At 39.4% G+C, this 23,104-nt stretch overlaps 2 protein-coding genes and 1 pseudogene across 2 annotated transcripts in view; 1 reads left to right on the forward strand and 2 right to left on the reverse strand.

Annotated features, from left to right (window-relative positions):
* The window catches only part of SLC26A5 (solute carrier family 26 member 5), a 90,446-nt gene extending 73,028 nt beyond the window's left edge, over positions 1-17,418 (forward strand). Inside the window, exon 18 of the transcript XR_004057842.1 lies at positions 17,222-17,418. The gene's annotated coding sequence lies outside the window, so the exon portion shown is untranslated. The remainder of the gene's footprint in view (positions 1-17,221) is intronic.
* PSMC2 (proteasome 26S subunit, ATPase 2) lies at positions 310-22,626 on the reverse strand. Its single transcript, XM_010377626.2, has 12 exons — positions 22,359-22,626; positions 16,170-16,207; positions 15,175-15,256; positions 14,326-14,425; positions 7,417-7,548; positions 6,564-6,636; positions 5,551-5,646; positions 4,692-4,856; positions 2,855-2,942; positions 1,439-1,641; positions 1,244-1,340; positions 310-1,156 (listed from the first exon to the last, which is right to left on the reverse strand). The coding sequence occupies exons 1-12, from the start codon at positions 22,426-22,428 to the stop codon at positions 999-1,001; spliced, it is 1,302 nt and encodes a 433-aa protein (XP_010375928.1). The 5' UTR covers positions 22,429-22,626; the 3' UTR covers positions 310-998.
* On the reverse strand, positions 21,328-21,684 carry LOC115898128 (annotated as a pseudogene).
* Positions 22,627-23,104: the final 478 nt, after the last annotated feature.

Raw genomic sequence — 23,104 nt, forward strand, 5'->3', positions numbered from 1 at the left:
TATTTATGAATATTGAACTTCAATAAAAATATTCATTATTGTGCTTTAGTCTTGGCATTGGGGGAAGGGGTAATTGTGGTAGAAGATAGGATTTGGTGGTGGTTACACAGGAGATAATTTTTAAAAGATCTGTTGAGGATTCTAATATAACCTTTATTTTTAAAATACCTCACTGTAGACCAGAAGCCTAACAGACATTTTACCAAAATTTCAAACTAATTTGTAAAATGAAAGTAATCACTTTTCTGTATGAAGCCAATTCTGGATTTTCTAAATTAGATCATATGTACACACATTTTTTTTTTGTCTTTTTTACTACTCTTTCACCTCTGGCTGAACATTTTTCTTTCTGCTTTATTGTATTACTTTACTGCTCATTAAAATCACTAATTCTTCCTGATTAATTTGAAATCAAATTGCAATGCAAAACATATACATCCAATGTTTCTCCTACTTTAAAAAAGATTTGGCCAAAGCTTTTATTATTCAACATGGTGGTGGGAAACTATCATAATGCATGTGGTCATAAGCCTAAGTGAGCTACTTTGATGCGGGACAGAAGAGGATAATAGGAGCATAGGTAATGGAGCCGACAAACTTGGACCAGAAACCCAGCTTTGCCACTACAAGTAAGTAGGAAAGTTTGTGAATCCATTAGATGAAGATCCATTTGATAATCTTCCTCAATGGACAGATGGGAGGATACAATGAGAATTTCTATGTAGAGCACCCAGCCAGCATATGCCTAGGATATAAGCCGTCTAAGCAAGCACTTTGTTTGCTGTGAAACCCTTAAATGGGAGTAGGTCAAAAAAACAGTCAAAATACATTCTAACAAGCTTTTCTGTCTAATAACATTAGAGATCACCTTTTATTAAAAGAAGAGATATGGAAACATACAATTTTGAAGCCATTTATTTGTTTATGAAGTGGTTATTAACAAGTCTATGTAAGGTTAGGATTCCAATCTAAAGTTTTCACCTGAAAGCCTTCAGGGTTCAGTTGTATGTCATGTAACGAGGAGTAGCACTGAATTTGGCATAAGACTTAATGACCTTATTTACAGCTTCCAAGAAATCCTTCTCGGTAGCGATTTTTCGCCGTGCTCTGATGGCAAACATACCAGCTTCTGTGCAGACGCTTCTAATCTCAGCACCTTTCAAACAAAAAGAAAATAAACAGGCTTAATTAAAGCAGCCTGAGCAGACAGACCAGCAAATATAAGCAAGAACTTTCTACTTACCAGTGCTATTTGGACACAGTCGTGCTAACAATTCAAATCTGATATCTCTTTCAACACTCATTGAACGAGCGTGAATCTTAAATATGTGGGTCCGACCCTAAAAATGAGAGAATTGACAAATACGAAAATGCAAAAAACATCACAGGAAGAAAAAACTTCAAAAATCCCTTTCCTAAAATGAAATGATTTTCTTACCTCTAGATCGGGCAGGCTAAATTCAATTTTTCTATCCAATCTCCCTGGCCTCATCAATGCTGGATCCAAAGTATCAGGTCTGTTAGTAGCCATCAGCACTTTAATATTACCTCGAGGATCAAAACCATCAAGCTGATTGATCAGTTCCAACATTGTTCTCTGCACTTCATTGTCACCTCCAGCACCATCATCAAACCGAGCCCCTGAGAAGACGAAAGATAAGCTCTTCAAGTCCACTCAGAGTAGCACTATGCATGACTTGAAAGTACCATAAATCTCAGCTCAAATCATGCCCTCTGGAATAAGTGCACATCCCACTTTGAAGCAAATCCTGTAAGAACAGCCTGCTTTATACAAAACTAATCAGAAAGTGAACCTTTGCTTTCAAAGGTATTCATCACAGATTTACTTAACATTTTTTAAACTGCATATGGGGCAGTTTTATATTTTCAAAGTCTACCACATTTATTACTTAATTTGAACCTCTCAAAACCTCAAGAAGTACACAAGGCAAGAATTATTCCCTTTAGAAGATAAGAAAACTGAGGCTAAGAGATTAGTCAAAATAACTTGTCCTCAGGAGTTCGAGACCAGCCTGGCCAACATGGTGAAACTACGTCTCTACTAAAAATACAAAAATTAGCCAGGCATGGTGGCAGGTATCTGTAATCCCAGCTACTCGGGAGGCTGAGACATGAGAATGGCTTGAACGAGGAGGCAGAGGTTGCCGTGAACCAAGGTTGCGCCACTGAACTCCAGCCTGACCAACAGAGTGAGACTGTGTCTTTAAAAAAAAAAAAAAAAAAAAAAGTCTACATTTCATGGCTAATACTGTATTTCCTGTGCACTAAGAAAAACCACCACCAATTAAATTATGCCCCAGTGCTTTCTTATGACATTAGATGATACTTCTCAATTTAGGAGTTGTTTAAAGTGTGGAAATAGGTGTTGTATGAATGAAATCAGATATAGGTTGAGCATCCCATATTTGCAAATATGCAAAATCCAAAGTGCTTCAAAATTTGAAACTCTTGAGCCCCAACATGATATTCAAAGGCAATACTCATTGGAGCATTTTAGATTTCAGGTTTTCATATTTGGGATACTCAATCAGTATAATGCAAGTACTCCAAAAGCCAAAATACCTAAATTCCAAAACACTTCTATTCTCAAACATTTCAGCTAAGGGATATTCAACCCATTGCACAAAAATAAAGGCTCTGAAAAATGGCAATGGTATATAATGTTTCTTCTTGCCTTTATAGTTTAGCACTACTACTTATTAGATCTGTGGTGCCAATGTTTCAGAGCTCATAGAAGAGTTATTGTTAAAATTCTGTATAAGAATTAACATATCACTTTAGAGTTTTCATGAAACCGAATCCTAAAGCAGTTCTCTTAACATATCATTCTCACCTCCAATAGCATCAATTTCATCAAAGAAGATAAGGCAGGCTTTTTTTGTTCTGGCCATTTCAAAGAGTTCACGAACCATTCGAGCCCCCTAACAAGAAAAATGATTTATTAATTCAAAATTGATTTTAAAATATTTTAAAGTAAATAAAAAGTTACACTTCAAACTTTTCAATATATATTTTTAACAGTATTCTCATTCATTATTACCTAAACTTTTTTTATTTTTTTGTTTTTTTTGAGATAGAGTCTTCTCTGTCGCCCAGGCTGGAGTGCAGTGGTGCGATCTCAGCTCACTGCATCCTCTGCCTGGGTTCAAGCGATTCTCCTACCTCAGCCTCCCGGGTAGCTGGAATTACAGGCATGTGCTACCAAGCCCAGATAATTTTTGTATTTTTAGTAGAGACAGGGTTTCAGCATCTTGGCCAGGCTGGTCTTGAACTCCTGACCTCATGATCTACCCGTCTCAGCCTCCCAAAGTGCTGAGATTACAGGCGTGAGCCACCATGCCCAGCTGTTTTTATTTTATTTTATTGTTTATTTTTTGAGACAGAGTTTCGCTCTTGTTGCCCAGGCTGATGTGCAATGCCACAGTCTTGGCTCACTGCAACCTTCGCCTTCTGGGTTCAAGCGATTCTCGTGCCTCAGCCTCCCGAGAAGCTGGGATTACAGGCACGCACCACCACACCCAGCTTTTTCTATTTTTAGTGGAGATGGGGTTTCTCCATGTTGGTCAGGCTGGTTTTGAAATCCTGACCTTAAGTGATCTGCCCGCCTCTGCCTCCCAAAGTGCTGGGATTACAGGCGTAAGCCACTGCGCCCAGCCTACCTAAACTTTTTTTTAAAAGACTGAAGTTTGCTCCCCAGTCCACCAAATTAATCATGCTAGCCTTAAAATATTAAGTGATTTGCATGATTCTGTATCGATTACATAGCAATAGGTTTCGGATCTGACGAGGTCAAATTAATAGTTAAATAAAGGAACCATTCTAATCAGTAAAACTTGAGTAAATAAAGCATCTGATCTATCACTTGGAATTCCTGATCACTGAATTTGACTTTAAATTTTAATTAGGGAATAAAAGGATACCTCAACTCATGCAGCTCCGTATCTAATTCTTATTGTAAATATACGAATCAACAGGTTTCAGATACAATATGTATAGCCCTAGACTTATTCTCTAAATATATATATATGGATATGGATGTCTACAAACATACAGACAACCTATGCTCTCACTTTCTCATTAGGACTGAAAACACTGCCCCTGAAGTAAAAGTATACTTTTGAATTCACTTACCAGGCATTTCCATAGAAAAGCCACATCTGTAGAAAATGTCATCCTTCTGAGGAGGGGCATACTGGTTAAAATTTTAAGTGGTTGCCTATTTCCAAATGATCACAAAGGCAGCTTCTAAACTACTAATTACAATCAAGAAGTTTCAGGTCTCAGGCCGGGTGTGGTGGCTCATGCCTATACTCCCAGCACTCTGGGAGGCCAATGCAGATGGATCGCTTGAGCCCTGGGCCGCATGGCAAAACCCCACTCTACAAAAAATAGAAAAATTGGCTGGGCGTGGTGTCATGTAGCCATGGTCTCAGCTACCTGAGAGGCTGAGATGGGAGGATCACCTAAGCCCAGAGAGGTAGAGGCTGCAGTGAGCTGAGATCACAACACTGCACTCCAGCCTGAGCAACACAATGAGACTGTCTCAAAAAAAGAAAACAGAAATTTCAGGTCTGGATCCCTCAATGCAGAAGTGCCATTTTTAATTTCATTCATACTGTAAAATCTTTCACAGGGCTATATATTCTTTGACTATGATAAATTTACTTTACCTCACCGACGTATTTCTGTACAAGCTCAGATCCAATAACTCGAATGAAGCACGCATCAGTCCGATTAGCGACTGCCCGCGCACAGAGTGTCTTGCCTGTACCGGGTGGACCAAAGAGCAACACGCCCTTGGGAGGCTCAATGCCAAGGTTTACAAACCTCTCTGGCTGTGAAAGAGACACAATTTTCACATTTACCACTTCTGTATAACAAAAATCAGACTACTGCCACATCAACAAAGTGCTTTTATGTTTAGTCTTTTATCCTGAAAACCATACTTTAATATTTAAATCAAAATTATTAAGTCCACAATCTACATACTTGGACTAAGTAAGAAATTTTACTTACTCTAAGACGTAAGTTCTAAACGGGACTCACATCAATACATAAGACTGAATGGCTTTTAAAAAGCACTTCTATTATCCAATCTTAAAATATTTTCCTAATTTTAAAAAATTGTGTTTAAGGAACACAATTATCTGGTATTCAATATCCTAGTTTTCCATTATCCTCCCAAGTTTAACCTGCTTCAACTTAAGCCCCTTTCTTCTCGATGTCTTTTGAAGAACCAGTTTCTTCTATAATAGCCTGTAACATATTTAACATATTGCTAAAGGTTACACTGAGCCTCCTCTGTCACTGTAAACAGCAGATCTTTCTTTTTTAAATATACTTGACCATTCAATCCTTTTTGCTTGCTCTCCCCTAGAATTTACCAACTCTCCACACCTCCTCTCTCCACCCTCTCAAAAAAATTCTCATTAGGGAAAATATAAAAGCCATCTAATATACAAGCAATTTTAGTGCTCAATACACAAAAATTTATACAAAGAAATTTAAATACAACACTCAGCTACTTACATGAAGTAAGGGGGTTTCAACTACTTCTCGCAGTTTCTCAATCTGTTCCTTACAGCCACCAACATCACTGTATGTGACATCAGGTTTCTCTTCCACCTAAGAGAGGGACAGAAATGTACAACATACAGTCACAGGCCTTTTGGATACTGTCCAAATTCAGTAGAATAGACCTAATACCTTAAAAGAAAAATCAAACTCACAAGTGAGAATCTTAATAAAAATTGAATACATTGCCCAGTGCCCTGGTACTACTTGCTGTATTACTTATTATGATACTAATGAATGAAAGACAAACTAGTAAAATAAAGACAGGTGAGACTCTGTCTCAAAAAAAAAAAACAAAAATGCTGCCAGGCTCAGTGGCTCACGCCTGGAATCCCAACACTTTGGGAGGCTGAGGCAGGCTGAACACTTGAGGTCATGAGTTCGAAACCAGTCTGGCCAACGTGGTGAAACACCATCTCTACTAAAAAGACAAAAATTAGCCAGGCATGGTGGTGGGCGCCTGTAATCCCAGCTACTCGGGAGGCTGAGGCAGGAGAATGGCTTCAACCCGGGAGGCAGAGGGTGCAGTGGGCCAAGATCGCACGACTGTACTCCAGCCTAGATGACGAGAGTGAAACTCCGTCTCAAAAAACAACAACAAGGCCGGGCGCGGTGGCTCAAGCCTGTAATCCCAGCACTTTGGGAGGCCGAGACGGGCGGATCACGAGGTCAGGAGATCGAGACCATCCTGGCTAACACGGTGAAACCCCGTCTCTACTAAAAATACAAAAACTAGCCGGGCGAGGTGGCGGGCGCCTGTAGTCCCAGCTACTCGGGAGGCTGAGGCAGGAGAATGGCGTAAACCCGGGAGGCGGAGCTTGCAGTGAGCTGAGATCTGGCCACTGCACTCCAGTCCGGGCGACAGAGCGAGACTCCGCCTCAAAAAAAAAAAAAAAAAAAAAAAAAAAAAAAAACAACAACAACAACAAAAAGACATAGCCTTCCTTTTCCCTCCCATAGTTTCTTACCTGCATCATGGTAACCGTTGGGTCAATCTTAGGAGGCAGTGGAATGTGAATTTGATATTTATTTCTGTCCACACTAAGGAAGTAAAAAAGACAGTCACTAATACATTCTTTAAGCTTTCAAAGTGCTTTTATGTTTAGTCTTTTATCCCCAAAACCATACTTTAAGAAAACAAGAGAGAGACAGAATCCCTAAGGTTATATAAAGAGAAATAAAGAGAGCATGAAACCTGAGGATACTAAATTATATGTCTAATGTGGCAAACAAGAATTACAGAGAAATACAAAAATAGCCTGTGGAGTGCGCACATAGGTAGAGTTAAAAGTAAGGTAAAGAATGCTTTGGCTTAGCCAGGCGTGGTGGGATGCACCTGTAGTCCCAGCTACTGGGTAGGCTGAGGCTGAAGCATCACTTGAGCCCAGGAGGTCAAGGCTAAAAAAGAACGCTTTGTCCTAACAGCAACCAAATCCTTGAGGAGGGAGGGGAGATTTTTTTTTTAATTTACTGAGTGAATTGTTATGTATTCTATAGACATTAACACACTTGGCATCATAATTATCCTAAAGCAAGTAGTCCCCCAACCTATACCATGTTACCGTAAATAGACTGATAACCTCAACTCTGAAATTTGAAGCCATTCATAAGAAACAACAGTGGGAGTAGGGGAGTCAGGGAAGCTGATGGGATGTTAGAAAGCAGATGCAGAAGAAAGAATGTTCAACTATAGTACATTACTAGATCATCCCTTGGTATTCCAGGGAACGCAGTTCATTTATTCACTGCAAAGCCAAGGATGTGAATGTGAGGCAGCATCCTTAGTGAAAGAAAAGTATTTATTGTAAATAGAAATCTTACCCCACTCTCATCCCTTCTTCAATGTCAGTAGGTGCCACTTGATCACTAAGGTCCACCACAAACTTGGCAAACTGCTTTACGTTGATAATGTATTTTGGGTCCTCCGAATCAGCATTGATTATCTTTGTACACCTAACACAGCAAAAAGCTTGATTAGAATAAGGAACCTAAGCCACTAGTAATGAATTCAACCAACTAGATTCTATCCTGAGTGTGCAATATATAGGTATAAACTAGAACTACAGAAACTGGGACGTTGTTAAAGATCCTTTTCTATACTCAACTCCAAAGGTCCATTCGACTTTAGCCAAGCCATAAATTTTCAAATACATTCTCCTGGAAAATTAAACCCAAATATCTCATCATTAAGAAGTTATCTGGTTTCTTGATTTCCATAATTTATATTCCTTTATTATTAGTGATGCTCCTGTATATCTTAAGTTGCTCTCGTTTTTATTTTCCCTATAAAAAGATGGTCTTGTCTTACACCAAATTCAGTAATAAATGGGTTTTCATTCTTTTCCTGAGTTTATACTTTAAATCCGTTTTTCTTTTTATTTTCTTTCCCTCTCTCTTTTTTTTTTTTTTTTTTTTTGAGAAGGAGTTTCACTCCAGTTGCCCAGGCTGGAGCGCAATGGCGCGATCTTGGCTCACTGCAACCTCCGCCTCCTGGATTCAAGCAATTCTCCTGCCTCAGCCTCCTGAGTAGCTGGGATTACAGGCAACTGCCACCATGCCTGGCTAATTTTTTTTTAAATTTTTAGTACAGACGGGGTTTCACCATGTTAGCCAGGATGGTCTCGATCTCCTGACCTCGTGATCCGCCCGCCTCGGCCTCCCAAGTGCTTTTTTGAGACAGAGTTTCACTCTTGTTGCCCAGGCTGGAGCGCGATGGCATGATCTTGGCTCACTGCAACCTCCACCTCCTTAGTTCAAGCAATTCTCCTGCCTCAGCCTCCCAAGTAGCTGGGATTACAGGCATGCGCCACCATGCCTGGCTAATTTTGTAATTTTTTTTTTAAGTAGAGATGGGGTTCCTCTCAAACTCCCAAGGTCAGGCTGATCTCAAACTCCCAACCTCAGGTGATCTGCCCGCCTCAGCCTCCCAAAGTGCTGGGATTACAGGCGTGAGCCACTGTACCCAGCCTTTAAATCCATTTTTATTGTTTTTGCTACATTTTTTCTTTTTTTAACTGAAGCAGTAGAAGCTTTTTTTTTTTTTTTTTTTTTTTTTTGGAGACAGAGTCTTGCTCTGTAGCCTAGGCTGGAGTGCAGTGGCATGATCTCGGCTCACTGCACCCTCAGCCTCCCAGGTTCAAGCAGTTCTCCTGCCTCAGCCTCCCAAGTAGCTGGGATTACAGGAATGCACCAGCACGCCCGGCTAATTGTTTTGTATTTTTAGTAGATATAGGGTTTCACCATCAGGCTGGTTTCAAATTCCTGACCTCAAGTGATCCACCTGCCTCGGCCTCCCAAAGTGCTGGGATTACAAGCATGAGCCACTGCACCCAGCCAGTAGAAGCTATTTTAAACTTAATTATATTCATTTCCATATGGCCTGGTAAAAATGAATTTATAATGCCACATACATCACAGTATAAAAGTCAACTGCCCTTCCCCTTCTATAGTATCTATCTACTAAAGAAAAACAAAAACAAAAAACAGAAATAACATTAGAAAGCTGCTACATAAGCAAGAATTACAGAGAAATACAAAAATAGCCTGTGGAGTGCACACATAGGTAGAGTTAAAAGTAAGGTAAAGAATGCTTTGGCTTAGCCAGGCATGGTAGGATGCACCTGTAGTCCCAGTTACTGGGGAGGCTGAGGCTGGAGCATCACTTGAGCCCGGGAGGTCAAGGCTGAAAAAGAATGCCTTGTCCTGACAGCCTAATTGTGTGAAGGACTCTGTTTTCTGTTACCAACCACGTTTGCTAGGGAAGAAGAATTATGCCTATTCTCTACCAAAAAAAGAAGAGGCTGACCAAAAATCCTGAAAGGAATAACAAGAACAACAAACAGCAATAATACCAAACCCTGGGGAGAGGAAGAATCTGATTTCCACAGGTGACACATTACATTATTTTAAATGTCTAGTTATCACCAAAAAGTTATGAGATACAAAACATTGTGAGATGCATTTTCCCTTATGTATGACATTATGGCTCATACATAAGGCGGAAAAAAGCAGTCAATAGAAATCATCCCTTAGGAAGCCTCGATGTTGGTGTTTAAATTAAACAAAACTTTTTTTTTTTTTTTTTTTTTTTTTTGAGACGGAGTCTCACTGTTGCCCAGGCTGCAGGGCAGTGGTGCGATCTTGTCTCACTGTAACTTCCGCCTCCCAGGTTCAAGCAATTATCCCGTGTCAGCCTCCTAAGTGTCTGGGATTACAGGCGCCTGCCACCACGCCCAGCTAATATTTTTATATTTTTAGTAGAGACAGGGTTCACCATGTTGGCCAGGCTGGTCTCGAACTACTGACCTCAAGTGATCCACCTGCCTCAGTCTCCCAAAGTGCTGGGATTACAGGCATGAGCCACTGTGCCCAAACAAAAACCTTAAATCAGTATAAGAAATATTTTCAAAAAGCTAAAGGAAACCATACTTAAAGACTTAATAAGAATGATGAGAAGAATGTCTCACCAAATAGTGAATACAGATAGAGAAATTAGACTGGAATATTATTTGGCCATAAAAAAAAAAAGTTCCAGCCATTTTTGAATATGGATGAACCTTGAAATATGCTAAGTGAAGGAAGCCATATACTATATGATTCCATTTAGATGATATGTCCAGGATAGTCAAATTCATAGACACAGAAAGTAGATTAATGGTCACCAGGGGCTGGGAAGAGAGGGGAATGAAGACTGCTAATGGGTATCAGGTTTGTTTTTGGGGTAACAAAAATATTCTATTCTGGAATTAGTGATGATCAGTGCACAATTTTCTAGATATCCTAAAAATCACTAAAGTGTACACTTTAAAAGAGTGAACCTCATGGTATGTGAATTTTATATCAATAAGATTGTTATTTAAAAATTCATAAGCTGGCCGGGCAAGGTGGCTCACACCTGTAATCCCAGCACTTTGGGAGGTTGAGGTGGGCAGATGGCTTGAGCCTAGGAGTTCAAGACCAGCCGAGGAAACATGGCAAGACCCTGTCTCTACTAAAAATAAAAATTAAAAAAAGCCAGGCATGGGGTGGTGTGCACCTGTGGTCCCAGCCACTTAGGAGGCTGAGGTGGGAGCCCAGGAAGCAGAGGGTGCAGCGAGCTGAGATCATGTTACTGCACTCCAGCCTTGGTAACAAAGTGAGACCTTTTCTTAAAAGAAAAAAAAAATTCACAAGCTAAAAATTACACATACACAAATTGTATCAAGAGTTTTAAGCAAAGAGTATGAGACTAAAATCAATAGAAACTTTTTCAAAATAATCTTTGCTTTCTTTTTTTTTTTTTTTTTTTTGAGACGGAGTCTCGCACTATTGCCCAGACTGGAATACAGTGGCCAGATCTCAGCTCACTGCAAGCTCTGCCTCCCAGGTTTATGCCATTCTCCTGCCTCAGCCTCCCGAACAGCTGGGACTACAGGCGCCCGCCACCTCGCCCGGCTAGTTTTTTGTATTTTTTAGTAGAGACGGGGTTTCACTGTGTTAGCCAGGATGGTCTCGATCTCCTGACCTAGTGATCCGCCCGCCTCGGCCTCCCAAAGTGCTGGGATTACAGGCTTGAGCCACTGCACCCGGCCAATCTTTGCTTTCTTTAAGGCCTGGGATCTTGTAGGAGTGTGGGGCTCTTTAGCTAGTCTGTCTGTTATGAAAAATCTATATGAAAAGTTTCCCTCTAACTGCTTTACGGAAAAAAAAAATTCCCCTCATACGAACTAGAGAAACGTACCTAAATTTTTTATTTTCCCATAGGGAGATGAGAACATATTACAACCATGATATAAGAGCAGAACATTCAACACACACACAAAAATGAAAGAATAAAGATGAGATCCTTGAAATCAAAAACCTGAGTTTTTTTACCTAAGAAATTAAAAACCTGAGTTTTTTACCTGAGAAATTAAAAACCTACGAGAAGAAAAATGGGAGGAAAAAAACATCAACAGAAGAATTCAAAGATAAAGAAAAGCTCATAGAAAGTAAAGTAAAAAGGCAAAACCAAGGAAACAGGAAAGAAAGAGTAGCATATTAGAGGAGCAATCCTGGAGGCCCCATATCCAAATAAGAGAATTCAGGAATAAAGGTCCAAGGAAATGGAAGGAAAGAAATTAACAAATAGTTTCAAGAAGATTTGCCTTACTAAAGGATAAGAGAGCCCAGCACAATGGATGAAAACAGACCAACACCAAGGCACATCACCATGAAATTTCAAAAAGAGAACAAGAGAAGACTAAAATTTTCAGAGAAAAAATAGGCCACATATACAGGACTGAGGATCAGAATGGCTTCAGAGTGACATTGGGAGGCAAAGGACAACAGAACGACGCCTTCAAAATTTTGAAGAGAAAAGAACTTGATACTCGGCTAAGATACTTTCAGACATATGCAGTCTCAAAATACTACCTCCCAACTGACCCTTTTCCAGGAAGCTACCAGAGGATGTATTAGACCTAAATAAAGGTATAAGGAAACCAAGGAAGAAAGACGAACGGTACACAAGCAACAGGAGAGAGGCAAAGGGAAATCTCCACGGTAGAGAAGTCAGACGATTGTCATTAAACAGGCATAAAGGACAACTGGTCCAAACCAAAGCAGGTCAGGAAGTGCTGGGAAAAACTTAAGGAAAATGAAACCGAGAGAACACCAGATGCAACTGAGGTATAACTGAGAGAAAACTAACATCTAATGCATCTAAAGAGCATCTTAGACAATCAAGAGAAAGTGGGAGGTTGAGTTCATAACATATGCACAGAAAACCAGGCAAATGAAGAAACAAAACATTAAAACAACAACAACCAAAATAAGTGGTACAAGAAAGGAAAAGCAATCACAGCTTACCACTTGGCTCTTTGTGAATAGTATTTACATAGCCATAATCATATAAACACTGAATACTGATCTAACCAAAATTATAACAGAATTACACCGGAAGGATGTTGGGATAGGAAGGGTGTGCCTTCAACATGAAGGCAGAGGAAACAAAACAAAATCCTCATCTTCCATGGTGGGAAGCCAAAAGATAATACCTAAAACTAAAAACTCAAGAAGTAGGAATCTACAATACACAAGATATAGCAATATCCATTAGAACCATGAAGGCGAAAACCAAAATAATCAGCTAAAAAAGGTGAAAATGAGTGTCTGTAGGGAAGAGAAATTGGGAAATACAGTTGTTATTATTTAACTATTTAACTCTTTTCTTTATTTTTTTTTTTTGAGATGGAGTCTCACTCTGTCGCCCAGGCTAAAGTGCAGTGGCACAATCTCGGCTCACTGCAATCTCCGCCTCCTAGGTTCAAGCAATTCTCCTGCCTCAGTCTCTCCAGTAGCTGGGATTACAAGCGCCCACCACACCCAGTTAATTTTTGTATTTTTAGTAGAGACAGGGTCTCACCATGTTGGCCAGGCCAGTCTCAAACTCCTGACCTCAAGTCATCTGCCTGCCTGGGCCTCCCAAAGTGCTGGGGTTACAGGCATGAGCTGCAGTGCCCAGCCTGAACCATTTAACCCTTCAAAAACCATAATAAAACTAAAAAAATGAATAAATAAATAAATAAAAGGGAGAAAAGATGGAAATTGGGAGGTAGGAAGGGTGAGTAGATGGGAAAGAAAAATAATCTTTAGCTTTTAGGAACTAAAAATAAAAACACAATTTTTAAAAGGATCATAAACAGAGAATATCTTTATAGCCTTGAATTGGGCTAGGCTTTTCTAAGCAACATTAACACCCAAAAGGTATAATGGAAATATTGGTATATTTTATCTCCTAAAAATGTAAAACATTAGTACAACAAAAGGTACCAAGAAGTTAAAAGTGACTAGGGAAAAATACTTGTAGCATACTTAAGAAAAGATAATATGTACAATATATGAACTGTTTCTAAAATTAACAAGAAACTACCCAAGAACAAAACATGAGTAGTCAAAGAAATACAGAGGTTTAGTAAACACAAGAAGTAGCTATCACACTAGTAATCAGCACAGTACAAATTAAAATTATTTTCCCTCAAATGACAAAAGTGTAAAAACTGAAAACTGCATATCTTACATTGATCAGACAAATGGACATTTGCCTCAAAGCCTCTCGGTAAAAGTATAAACTGGTCAAAGCAATTGTCACAGGATTTCAAAACTGTAATATCTTCGACCCCTAGAATTCCACTTGTAGTAAGCTAGCCTACAGAAATATATGCACATACACTAAGAAACATTTAACATGAATGTTCACTACAGTGCTGTGTATAATAGAAATTGTTATAGCCTAACATCTACACATTATGCAATTTTTTAAAAACATGAGAAAGTAAGTGTACCTATATTAAAGACACAGATTCCCAAAACATGTAGTTATGTCTAAAAAACAAAAAAAAAATCAGGATATGTTTCTTGCATGCAAATACACATAGGAAGATACACAGAAAGAGGATTAGGAGGGCCAAACTATTTTAGTACTTATGTTTGAGGAAAGGGCAACAGGAAAGCAAGTAGGAGAAAGGAGTTTTTCACATCTTGCTCTACATCTTTTTGTATCATTTAAATCTTTTAAATGAATACGCCTTCATGTATTTTTGAATAATTGTTTAAGGCATAAAATTTTAACCCCAGTTTTGTAGAAAGCTTTATTTACTTGGAATTTGGAATAAAAATCCTTTATGAACTATTATATTATCCCCGAGACTCTAGCATTAAGTGCTTGAAAATACAGACAAAGGTAAGTTGCCACAGAGCACCCATGCATACCTGGCAACCTGTAAAGGCTGTTCACTCTGGAGTGTCTGCTTATCTGCAGCCAAATCCCAGAGTGCTGGTGGGGCCAGGCCAGTGTCAGATTCTTTAATACCTACATAGAGAAAGATGACAAAATTTACTAAAATGTAATGCATCACCCTAAAATAAGCTTTCTGAATCTCGGCCCTACTGACATTTTGCACTGAATCCTTCATTGCAAGGATCGTTGTGTGCATTACAGGCTGTTTAGTAGCATCCCTGGCTTCTCACCACTGGATGCCAGCAGCACCACCCTCTCTCAAAGTCATGACAATCAAGAATGTCTTGAGACATTGCCCAGTGTCCTCCGGGAGTGGGTGGGGGTGTGGCAAAATCACCCCAGCTGAAAACTACTACCCTGCCCTAAAGTAATTGTCAAGCCAAAAATATAATGCCACATTTGATATTTTTGTGTAGGTCAAATGTAAAACTTCATCATTCAAGTTCCCCCAAAAAATGTTTCCAACTTCCAGGAAAGAGCCCAATTACTTCAAGCAAAACTATGCTGTGGATCTTATTTTTATCCAAAAAAGTTTTTCGACTTATTAACTGAAGGTTACTGAACTGGGTTTTGAACAATAGAAACATTACTGGCTTAGAAGATGGTATTGTTTCTTATTTCTTAACTGCATAAGCATTAAACCTGGTTGTAAAAAGCAGTGAAAGATATGGTTAAATGAGATCAAATTTCTTAACAGAAAGGAAGAATAACGATTTTTTAAAATCTGTAATCATAAAGGAGTAAAATCTGTAGTTAAACTCTTTTGATATTATTAGCACATTAAATTTAAAGGAAGGAAATGGGAATTTAAAAATACATACCAGTGAGCTCATTAATTTTCTTGAGAAGTTGCTGAATGTCATCTTCAACTTGCTTGATCTGCCTAGAGTAAGTGCTCTGACCCTAGGTGATGAAGGTCAGTTTAGTTAGAATATCAGGATATCAACAATTTATTAAACTATAGGCAAAAATTATTTTTAAGTTACAATTTCAATAGCTATCATTATCCCAAAGCTTGTGAAGTAGAGAGGTGTTCCTGAGCCAATATTTCTCCCTAAATACACAATCCACTATTATGCAAGATAACAAACGAAAATCATGGCCGGGCACGGTGGCTCACGCCTATAATCCCTGCACTTCGGGAGGCTGAGGCGGGTGGATAACCTGAGGTCAAGAATTCAAGACCAGCCTGGCCAACATGATGAAACCCCATCTCTACTAAAAATACTAAAAAGTAGCCAGGCACAGTGGTGGGCGCTCGTAATCCCAGTTACTCAGGAGGCTGAGGCAGGAGAATCCCTTGAACCTGGGAGGTGGACGTTGCAGTGAGCCAAGATCGCGCCACTGCACTCCAGCCTGGGTGACAAGAGCGAAACTCTGTCTCAAAAAAAAAAAAAAAAAAAATTGTGTGAAATTATACAAAACTATTTACTGACTTCTATGCATTAAAACTTCATTTCCAACTAATTCAGTAATACTTGTTAAACACAGTGAACACGTGTAAATTATTTTAAGTGTCTTTCAATATAGCATCACATTTTAATCATGAATAGGATTAAAATAATACATAAACTGAGACATGCCAAATACTTACTCTGATCTATTCTATAAACTTCAGGTAGGTAACTTCATTTAGTGAAAATTACAATGAGCTGCCAAACATTCTCTTCTAAGTATTTTGTTTCTTTTTATTTTTTGTTTGGTTTTTTAATTTTTGGTTTCTTAACTTCTTCTAATTATTTTGGAAGGACAATACCAAAACAGTTTTTATTTCAACATAAAACATCTATAGTTTGTAGACACTGAAAGGACTTACATAAGTTTTTAGCAAGGCAATATCACCCTCATCCAGAGCTGAAAGAAGAGAGACAATACATGAGATTCAAAAAGAAACTATAATTAACATTTTTTAAAAAATAAACAAAAAGAAAAAAAAGAAACTAGAGCTGATCAACTTTTCTGTTCGATTCAAATTGTTTTAATTGAGGGCCAAAACTCAAGCAAGATTATGATGATATAAATTCAATCAAATAGTTCCTGGACTTAAGTAATGTTTATCTAACTGGGAGGAAGACAGATTTTTAAAAGTACATAATATACATGATTACCTATTTTAAATAGTATATATGTAAAACACATCCATTAAGGATCTTGGTTAAATTATACCATATTCATACAATGAAATACAACACAGGCTGGGTGTGGTGGCTTATGCCTGTAATCCCAGTACTTCGGGAGGCCGAGGCGGGCATATCACCTGAGGTCAGGAGTTTGACACCAGCCTGGCCAACCTGGCGAAACCCCGTCTCTACCAAAAATACAAAAATTGGCCTGGCATGGTGGCACATGCCTGTAGTCCCAGCTACTCGGGAGGCTGAAGCGGGAGAATTGCTTGAACCCAGGAGGCGGAGGTTGCAGTGAGCCCCAATCACATCACTGCACTCCAGCCTGGGTGACCAAGAGACACTCCGTCTCAAAAAGAAAAAGGAGATCCAATGCAGCAATTTAAAATGATAACAGAACACAGACATAGAAAGCAATCCAACAAATGCTCTTCAGTGAATCACGTAGGTTTAAAAAAAAGCATATAATGTGCATATATTTTGTTTTTATATAAAAATCACTTAAAACACATGTGGAGAGTAACCTGAAACGGTGTTCTACGGTGGTTACCTGGGATTTCAAGTGATTTACAGTTAATCTTTTCTATTCACGAATTCTGCATTCCTGAATTTGCTTAGTTGCTCAAATTTATTTGTAATCCCCAAATCAGTACTCATGTGCTTTCATAGTCATTTGCAAATAGGCAGAGTGGTAAAAAATTTAAGTTCACAACTAAGAACAAGTCACTCTAACTTCTTGTTTCAGCTTTCATATAAAGATGACCAGAAGATAGAGATGGTAGGGGAAATGTAATATAATCCAAGCAGTTCAGGCTCTGGGGCCAGGTGGACCGGGTTTGAATGCCAGCTCTGGCATCTGTTAGTGGGGTGACCTCAGCCAAGTCACTTAACACTTCTGAACTTTGTTTTCTCTTTTGCGAAATAAAGAAAAAAAGAATCTACCAGGATGAGTTGTTTTTAGGATTTAAGATTATAATCGGCTGGTTGCTGTGGCTCACACTTGTAATCTCAGGCTGAGGCAGACAGATTGCTTGAGTCCAAGCGTTCAAGACCAGCCTGGGCCACATGGCAAAACCGTGTCTCTACAAAAAATACAAAAATTAGCTGGGCGTGGTGGTGTGTACATGTAGTCCCAGCTACTGTGGGGGCTGAGGCAGGAGGATCGCTTGAGCCCAGGAAGTGACAGCTACAGCAAGCTGAGATCGTGCCACCGCACTTCTGCCTAGGTAACAAAGTGAGACCCTGTCTCAAAAAAAAAAAAAAAAAAAAGGATTATAATCTATGTGAGATGTATATATATATATTTCTCCTAGGAGCAAGTATTCAGTACTTCCTAATTCACGGTTCACAGCAACTGTATAGAACGTATCTATCATGAAAAACAAGAACCAATCATACGATCATACATATTTTAAGGAAAAAAATGGCAGGCCTTTTTTTTTATTTAAACTAGGTATGAGTAGAGGTAGGAAAAAGCATGCTTAGTAATAGCAGCTAGACCAGGTAAGCTGAAACACTGTATACACATTAGGCAGTAATAGGAAATTAAGTAGATGGAGGTTTGGGGCTCTAGTGAGGTGGACCATAAATTCCAGAATGAGGTAATCAGGGTCACTACAGCTGACATTATAGGAAATGTGCCTTAGAAAGAAATAGTTAGCCAAGATATGAAGAACAGATTGGAGTGAGGCCACTCAGAAGTCATAAGAACCTAAATAAAAATGGTAGCAATGAAAAGAGAAAGGAACAGTTGGATTAAAAAAAAAACCCTCAAGAGGTAGAATCTACAGCACATGGCAAATGACTAAATGTGAGAAGCTGAGGAGAGAGGATCAAACATGATGCCCACGCTTCGGACCTAGGTACTACACAATAGATGTCACAATAGAAAGTGGTTGGCAGGGAGATACGAAGTTCAGTTTTAATTTTCTTAAGTTTGTGGTACTGTTACCAGAGCAGAAAAGAGTTAACATAGCATGCATAATTGCTATCCTTTGAAAGGCCTGCTTATAATGTTGGTTCTTGGCTCTTGTCTGAGAACAACGATTTCAGAGGGTTCCTACCATTCCCAGAACTGAAAAAGGTGGTTCACTGTGCTTAAAATGTTTATACAAACTATAGGGTTTATGCAGAACATTTATCTTCCTTCAGGGAGTCTAGAATTTTGGTATGTGCTAAACAGAGATGCCTACATTACCACCCCATAATAAAAACCCTTGGTGCCAAATCTCTAACAAGCTACCCTGGTTAGCAACATTTTACACAAATTGTCACTACCTGTTGCTGGGGGAATTAAGTGCATCCTGTGTGGCTCCACTGGAAGAGGACCCTTGGAAGCTTGTGCCTGGTTTCTCCTGGACTTGGCCCCATGTGTCTTTTCTCTTTTCTCATTTTGCTTTGTATCCTTTCACTAAAATACACCATAGCCATGAGGATGACCACATGCTGAGTCTTGTGAATGCTCTTAGCATATTACTGAGCCTGAGAGTAGGCGTGGAGACTATCCAACACGCCAGCATATCCTGATGCGCATTCTAAAAGGCGGAGAGAAATCTGGCTCTAGAGGTCAGATGCTAGCTTGAGGTTAAAAAGATTGACTAAGGAAGCATATAGACTCCAAGACCAGAATGGATGAAATTAACAGAAACAAAACTTTAGAGAAACTACGTGAGGACACAATGAAGGAAAGAAAAGAAGCAGGAGGATAAACGGGAAGGTTCAGCAAGAGAAACCAAGATAGGCTCAAAGGCTCAACAATGTCAAAAACACAAGGATTGGGATTGAGAAATACTAAAGATCTGGGAATTAAGAAACTATTGATCAGTTTCAATAGATTTATAGAGATAGAAACTAAAGTGCAAGAAGTTTAAAAATAAAATAAGAGCCTGGCATGGTAGCTCACCCTTGAAATGCCAGTATTTTGGGTGGCCAAGGTGGGAGGATCACTTGAGCTCAGGAGTTTGAAACCAGCCTAGGCAACATAACAAGACCCTGTCTCTACAAAAAAAAGAAAATTGTTTAAATTAGCATGGCATGGTGGTGCACACCTATTGTCCCAACTACTAGGGAGGCTGAGGCAGGAGAATGGTTTTAGCCTGGGAATTCCCAGCCTGCAGTGAACTATGATTGTGCCACTGCACTCCAGCCTGAGCGACAGTGCAAGACTGTCTCTAAAAATAAATAAATAAGTAGTAAAGAAATGTACTGTGGGCGAATAGTAATAGCTGCTATAAATTGAGATGACCACTGTATGAGACACCGTGATTAGAGATATATATTGATATTATCTAATTCTATATAAACCTGTGAAGTAAATACAATTATTTCTACATAACAGATAAGAACAACAGTTTCACAGAATTTATTAGACAAAACTCAAAGCCAAAATTCAAACCTAGGTCTTTCTAACTCCCAGGCCTGTCCTTTCTGCCACTTTTAGGCAGTGAAAGAAAAAAAAGAAAATGACTTGTAACTTCAGAGAGCAGGAAGATTTTCTCAACTATGTTTTTAAGATAAAATGGATATTAGCATGTTTACAAGAACAAAAGGGAAAAATTCCATAGGACAACAAATAGAAGAGGTAGTGACTGAAGAAACAAAAGTTCCAGAGGAGGAAGGCATAAGATCAAAAACAGAGACGGGAAGGCTGCACATAACAAAAAGTGATACCACTTCCTCTAAGGCAGTATTAAAACAGAAAATGGAAAATGTCAGAGAAGTTAAGAGAACTCTTAAGTGGATTCTCAGTCTTCTCAGGAGAGAAAAAAGTCATCAGTCATGAAGAAAGAGACTGAACTGAGGACCTGAAAAACTTGTAAGTTTTGAAAGAACCACTCAAAGTGAGTCAATAGGAGATTCACAAAAACTTAACTGCAATTAGGACCAAGTTGAGATCTGAAAGCTTAAATTGAAAGTAACTTAATCAGGCCAGGCGCCATGGCTCACGCCTATAATCCCAGCACTCTGGGAGGCCAAGGCGGGCGATCACCTATGGTCAGGAGTTCGAGACCAGCCTGGCCAACATGGTGAAACCCCATCTCTGCTAAAAATGCAAAAATTAGCTGGGCGTGGTGGGGGTGCCTGTAATCCCAGCTACTTGGGAGTCTGACGCAGGAGAATCACTTGAACCCAGGAGGCAGAGCTAAGATCACACCTCTGCACTCCAGTCTGGGGAACAAGAGCAAGACTCCATCTCAAAAAAAAAAAAAGGCAGGGGGATATGTATGAATAAACGCACAAGATCCTATATACATGTTAGTCATAACTGTATCCAAGGAATAAATGCGTTAATATTTTTACAGAATAACAAACCCAGAGAAACACACAGATCACTGGGCACAGATCAAATGATAAACCTCTGTGTCTAACTTTTCCAATAAATACTGAGTATCTCTGACATTTTCAGTGTCCTAAAATATTTTTAAAAGAAACAGCAGAATGAGATGAATGTAGAAAGGAAATGCTTTCTTTTGGGGGAGGGTGTAAATGGAACAGGGTGCTAGGAAAAGATGAAGTTAAGAAAGGGAAAAGAAAGAAGAAACACAAGAAATACCAAAAGAACATTTAAAACTAGCTTAAGGAACAAAAGGAGAAACAGCATAAAGATTAGATTACAAACGGGACTACTGGGAAGAAGTTATATCCAAAAATGGTGTGCGTATCTCATGCACTGTAAGTTAAAGTATCAACTGGTAAAATCTCCATGGAGAGTAATTTGGCACTTACAAAATCTGAACTCCATTTCTAGAATTTATCCTACAATTTGCATTTGTGCACTTGGTAAAAGTTACATAAACAAGATTATTCATTTTTTTAAATGTTTATTTTATGTACAAAGAACTATCATGGTTTTTCATTGGGTAGATGCCTTGGATAATCCTTCGAAGGAAGATTATTTAGTCCAACTTAATGAAAGCAATATCCTTCGCATACTGAGGAAAACACTGGCGGCACATATTGAGGCACATCAGACCGTGCCGGTTTGAACAGACACGACAAGAGCTTGAACCCTGGCCGAACTTTCGCGGGTGGCTCCAGTACAGCTGCTGGTGACCCATCTTGCTCTCAAGAGTGCAACGAGGTAAAAGGTATTCAATGTTTTATAACAGCAACAAATTGGAAAAATCTAAATGTTCATCAATAATAGTTAAATACATTATTGCATACCCATAAAACGGGATACTATGCAGATGCAGAGAAAGTGACTACATGATAGGAAATTATCTCTTATATTAAAATTGTTTAAAATCGAGATGTTGAAGTATGTACAGCATGCTACATTTCTGTAAAAAAAAAAAAAAGGATTATATAAGCGGACTTGCTTCTATATGTATAGAGTATGTCTAGAAAGATATGCAAAATGGCAACTTTAGTTGCCTCTGTGGAGAAGTTGGTGGCTGGGGCCAAGGATGCGAGGCTTTTCAAATGTATCTTTTCTGCCTCTTGAATTGTGAACCCTGTGGATGTATTATCTGGTCAAATAATTTTTTTTAAGAAAATTATGTCTCAGAGTTATAGCTACACAGTGATAGCTCCCAGCTGTCCCAGGGGGAAGGAGGAGAATAGGAAAGAGGATCAGGTGACCCAGCACCGCCAAGCAGAACTTTTCAAGGCCTGTTAGGCCAACCAGAGTGCGTGACTTCTTCAAGACCCGACAGCTGAGAATGAATAAAAATGTCCATCAGCAGATGAACACAGAACTTGTAGGGATAAGGGAGACTGAGAAGGCAGGCAAGTTAATCCGGCCGGCGCAGACTAAATTACTAGGGGCACAAAAGGGCCAGAGCACAGAGCCAGGAGCGGGAATCCAGCTCCTCTCCTGTGCCAAGGCAGCTCCGCTCCAGTCCCGCCCCAGCTCCGAGCTCCTGCCCATGTCAACTGACCTCGGATGGGCTTGTCGTCCTTCTCATCCTCTTTGGTCTTCCGCTGATCGGCACCAAGGTAATCCGGCATTTTAGCAGCTCCAAATGCCTCCTCTTCTTAATGATTACACAGCACCTTCCTTTCTTCCGGTGGTGTCTTCCCTTTCCCTTCCCCACCGGAAGTATATTGGGCTCAGGCGGGCCCCTTTACCCAGTGCTAGAGAGTCCGGAGAGAACGCTGGGGGAAACGCTATGGCATGCTGGTTTTTGGACTGATTACCTGTGAAAAGGAAACTACAGTGTTTGTAAAACGCGTGGCATATTAGACACAATAAGTAGTGGCCACATCTACAAACATAGTGAAGGTAATCTATTTCTGGTAAAGAGTGAATATCCAGAATATTTGAAGAACTCCTATCCTACCACCCAAGAAAACAACCTAGTTTTTTAAATGAGCAAATAACCTTAATAAACATTGCTCCAAAGAAGATATACAAATGGATAACATCACTGTTAAGGAAATGCAAATCAAAACCACAGTTGGATGCCACCACACACCCATTAAGATAGCTATTATTAAAAACAAGCAAAAACAAAACAGGAAATAAGTGTCGGAAAGGGTGACCCTTGGTTCCAGCAGACCCTTGCGTGTGCTGCTGGATAAAATGAAATCCTGGTGCACTGTTGATGTAAATGTAAAATGATAAAATGGTGCAACTGCTGTGGGAAGCAGTATGATGATTCCTCGGGAAATTAAAAATAGAATT

Source organism: Rhinopithecus roxellana, chromosome 6 (genome assembly GCF_007565055.1).
Source record: "Rhinopithecus roxellana isolate Shanxi Qingling chromosome 6, ASM756505v1, whole genome shotgun sequence".
Taxonomy (NCBI): domain Eukaryota; kingdom Metazoa; phylum Chordata; class Mammalia; order Primates; family Cercopithecidae; genus Rhinopithecus; species Rhinopithecus roxellana.

What these genes read in the sequence shown, in the direction of transcription:
- PSMC2 (XM_010377626.2), bottom strand. Translation starts at nt 22,428, where the DNA reads ATGCCGGATTACCTTGGTGCCGATCAGCGGAAGACCAAAGAGGATGAG. An exon ending in TTGCCTTGCTAAAAACTTAT is followed by an intron (nt 15,257 to 16,169) that starts GTAAGTCCTTTC and finishes TTCATCACCTAG; the next exon opens with GGTCAGAGCACTTACTCTAG. An exon ending in ACTGTGTCCAAATAGCACTG is followed by an intron (nt 1,157 to 1,243) that starts GTAAGTAGAAAG and finishes TTTGTTTGAAAG; the next exon opens with GTGCTGAGATTAGAAGCGTC.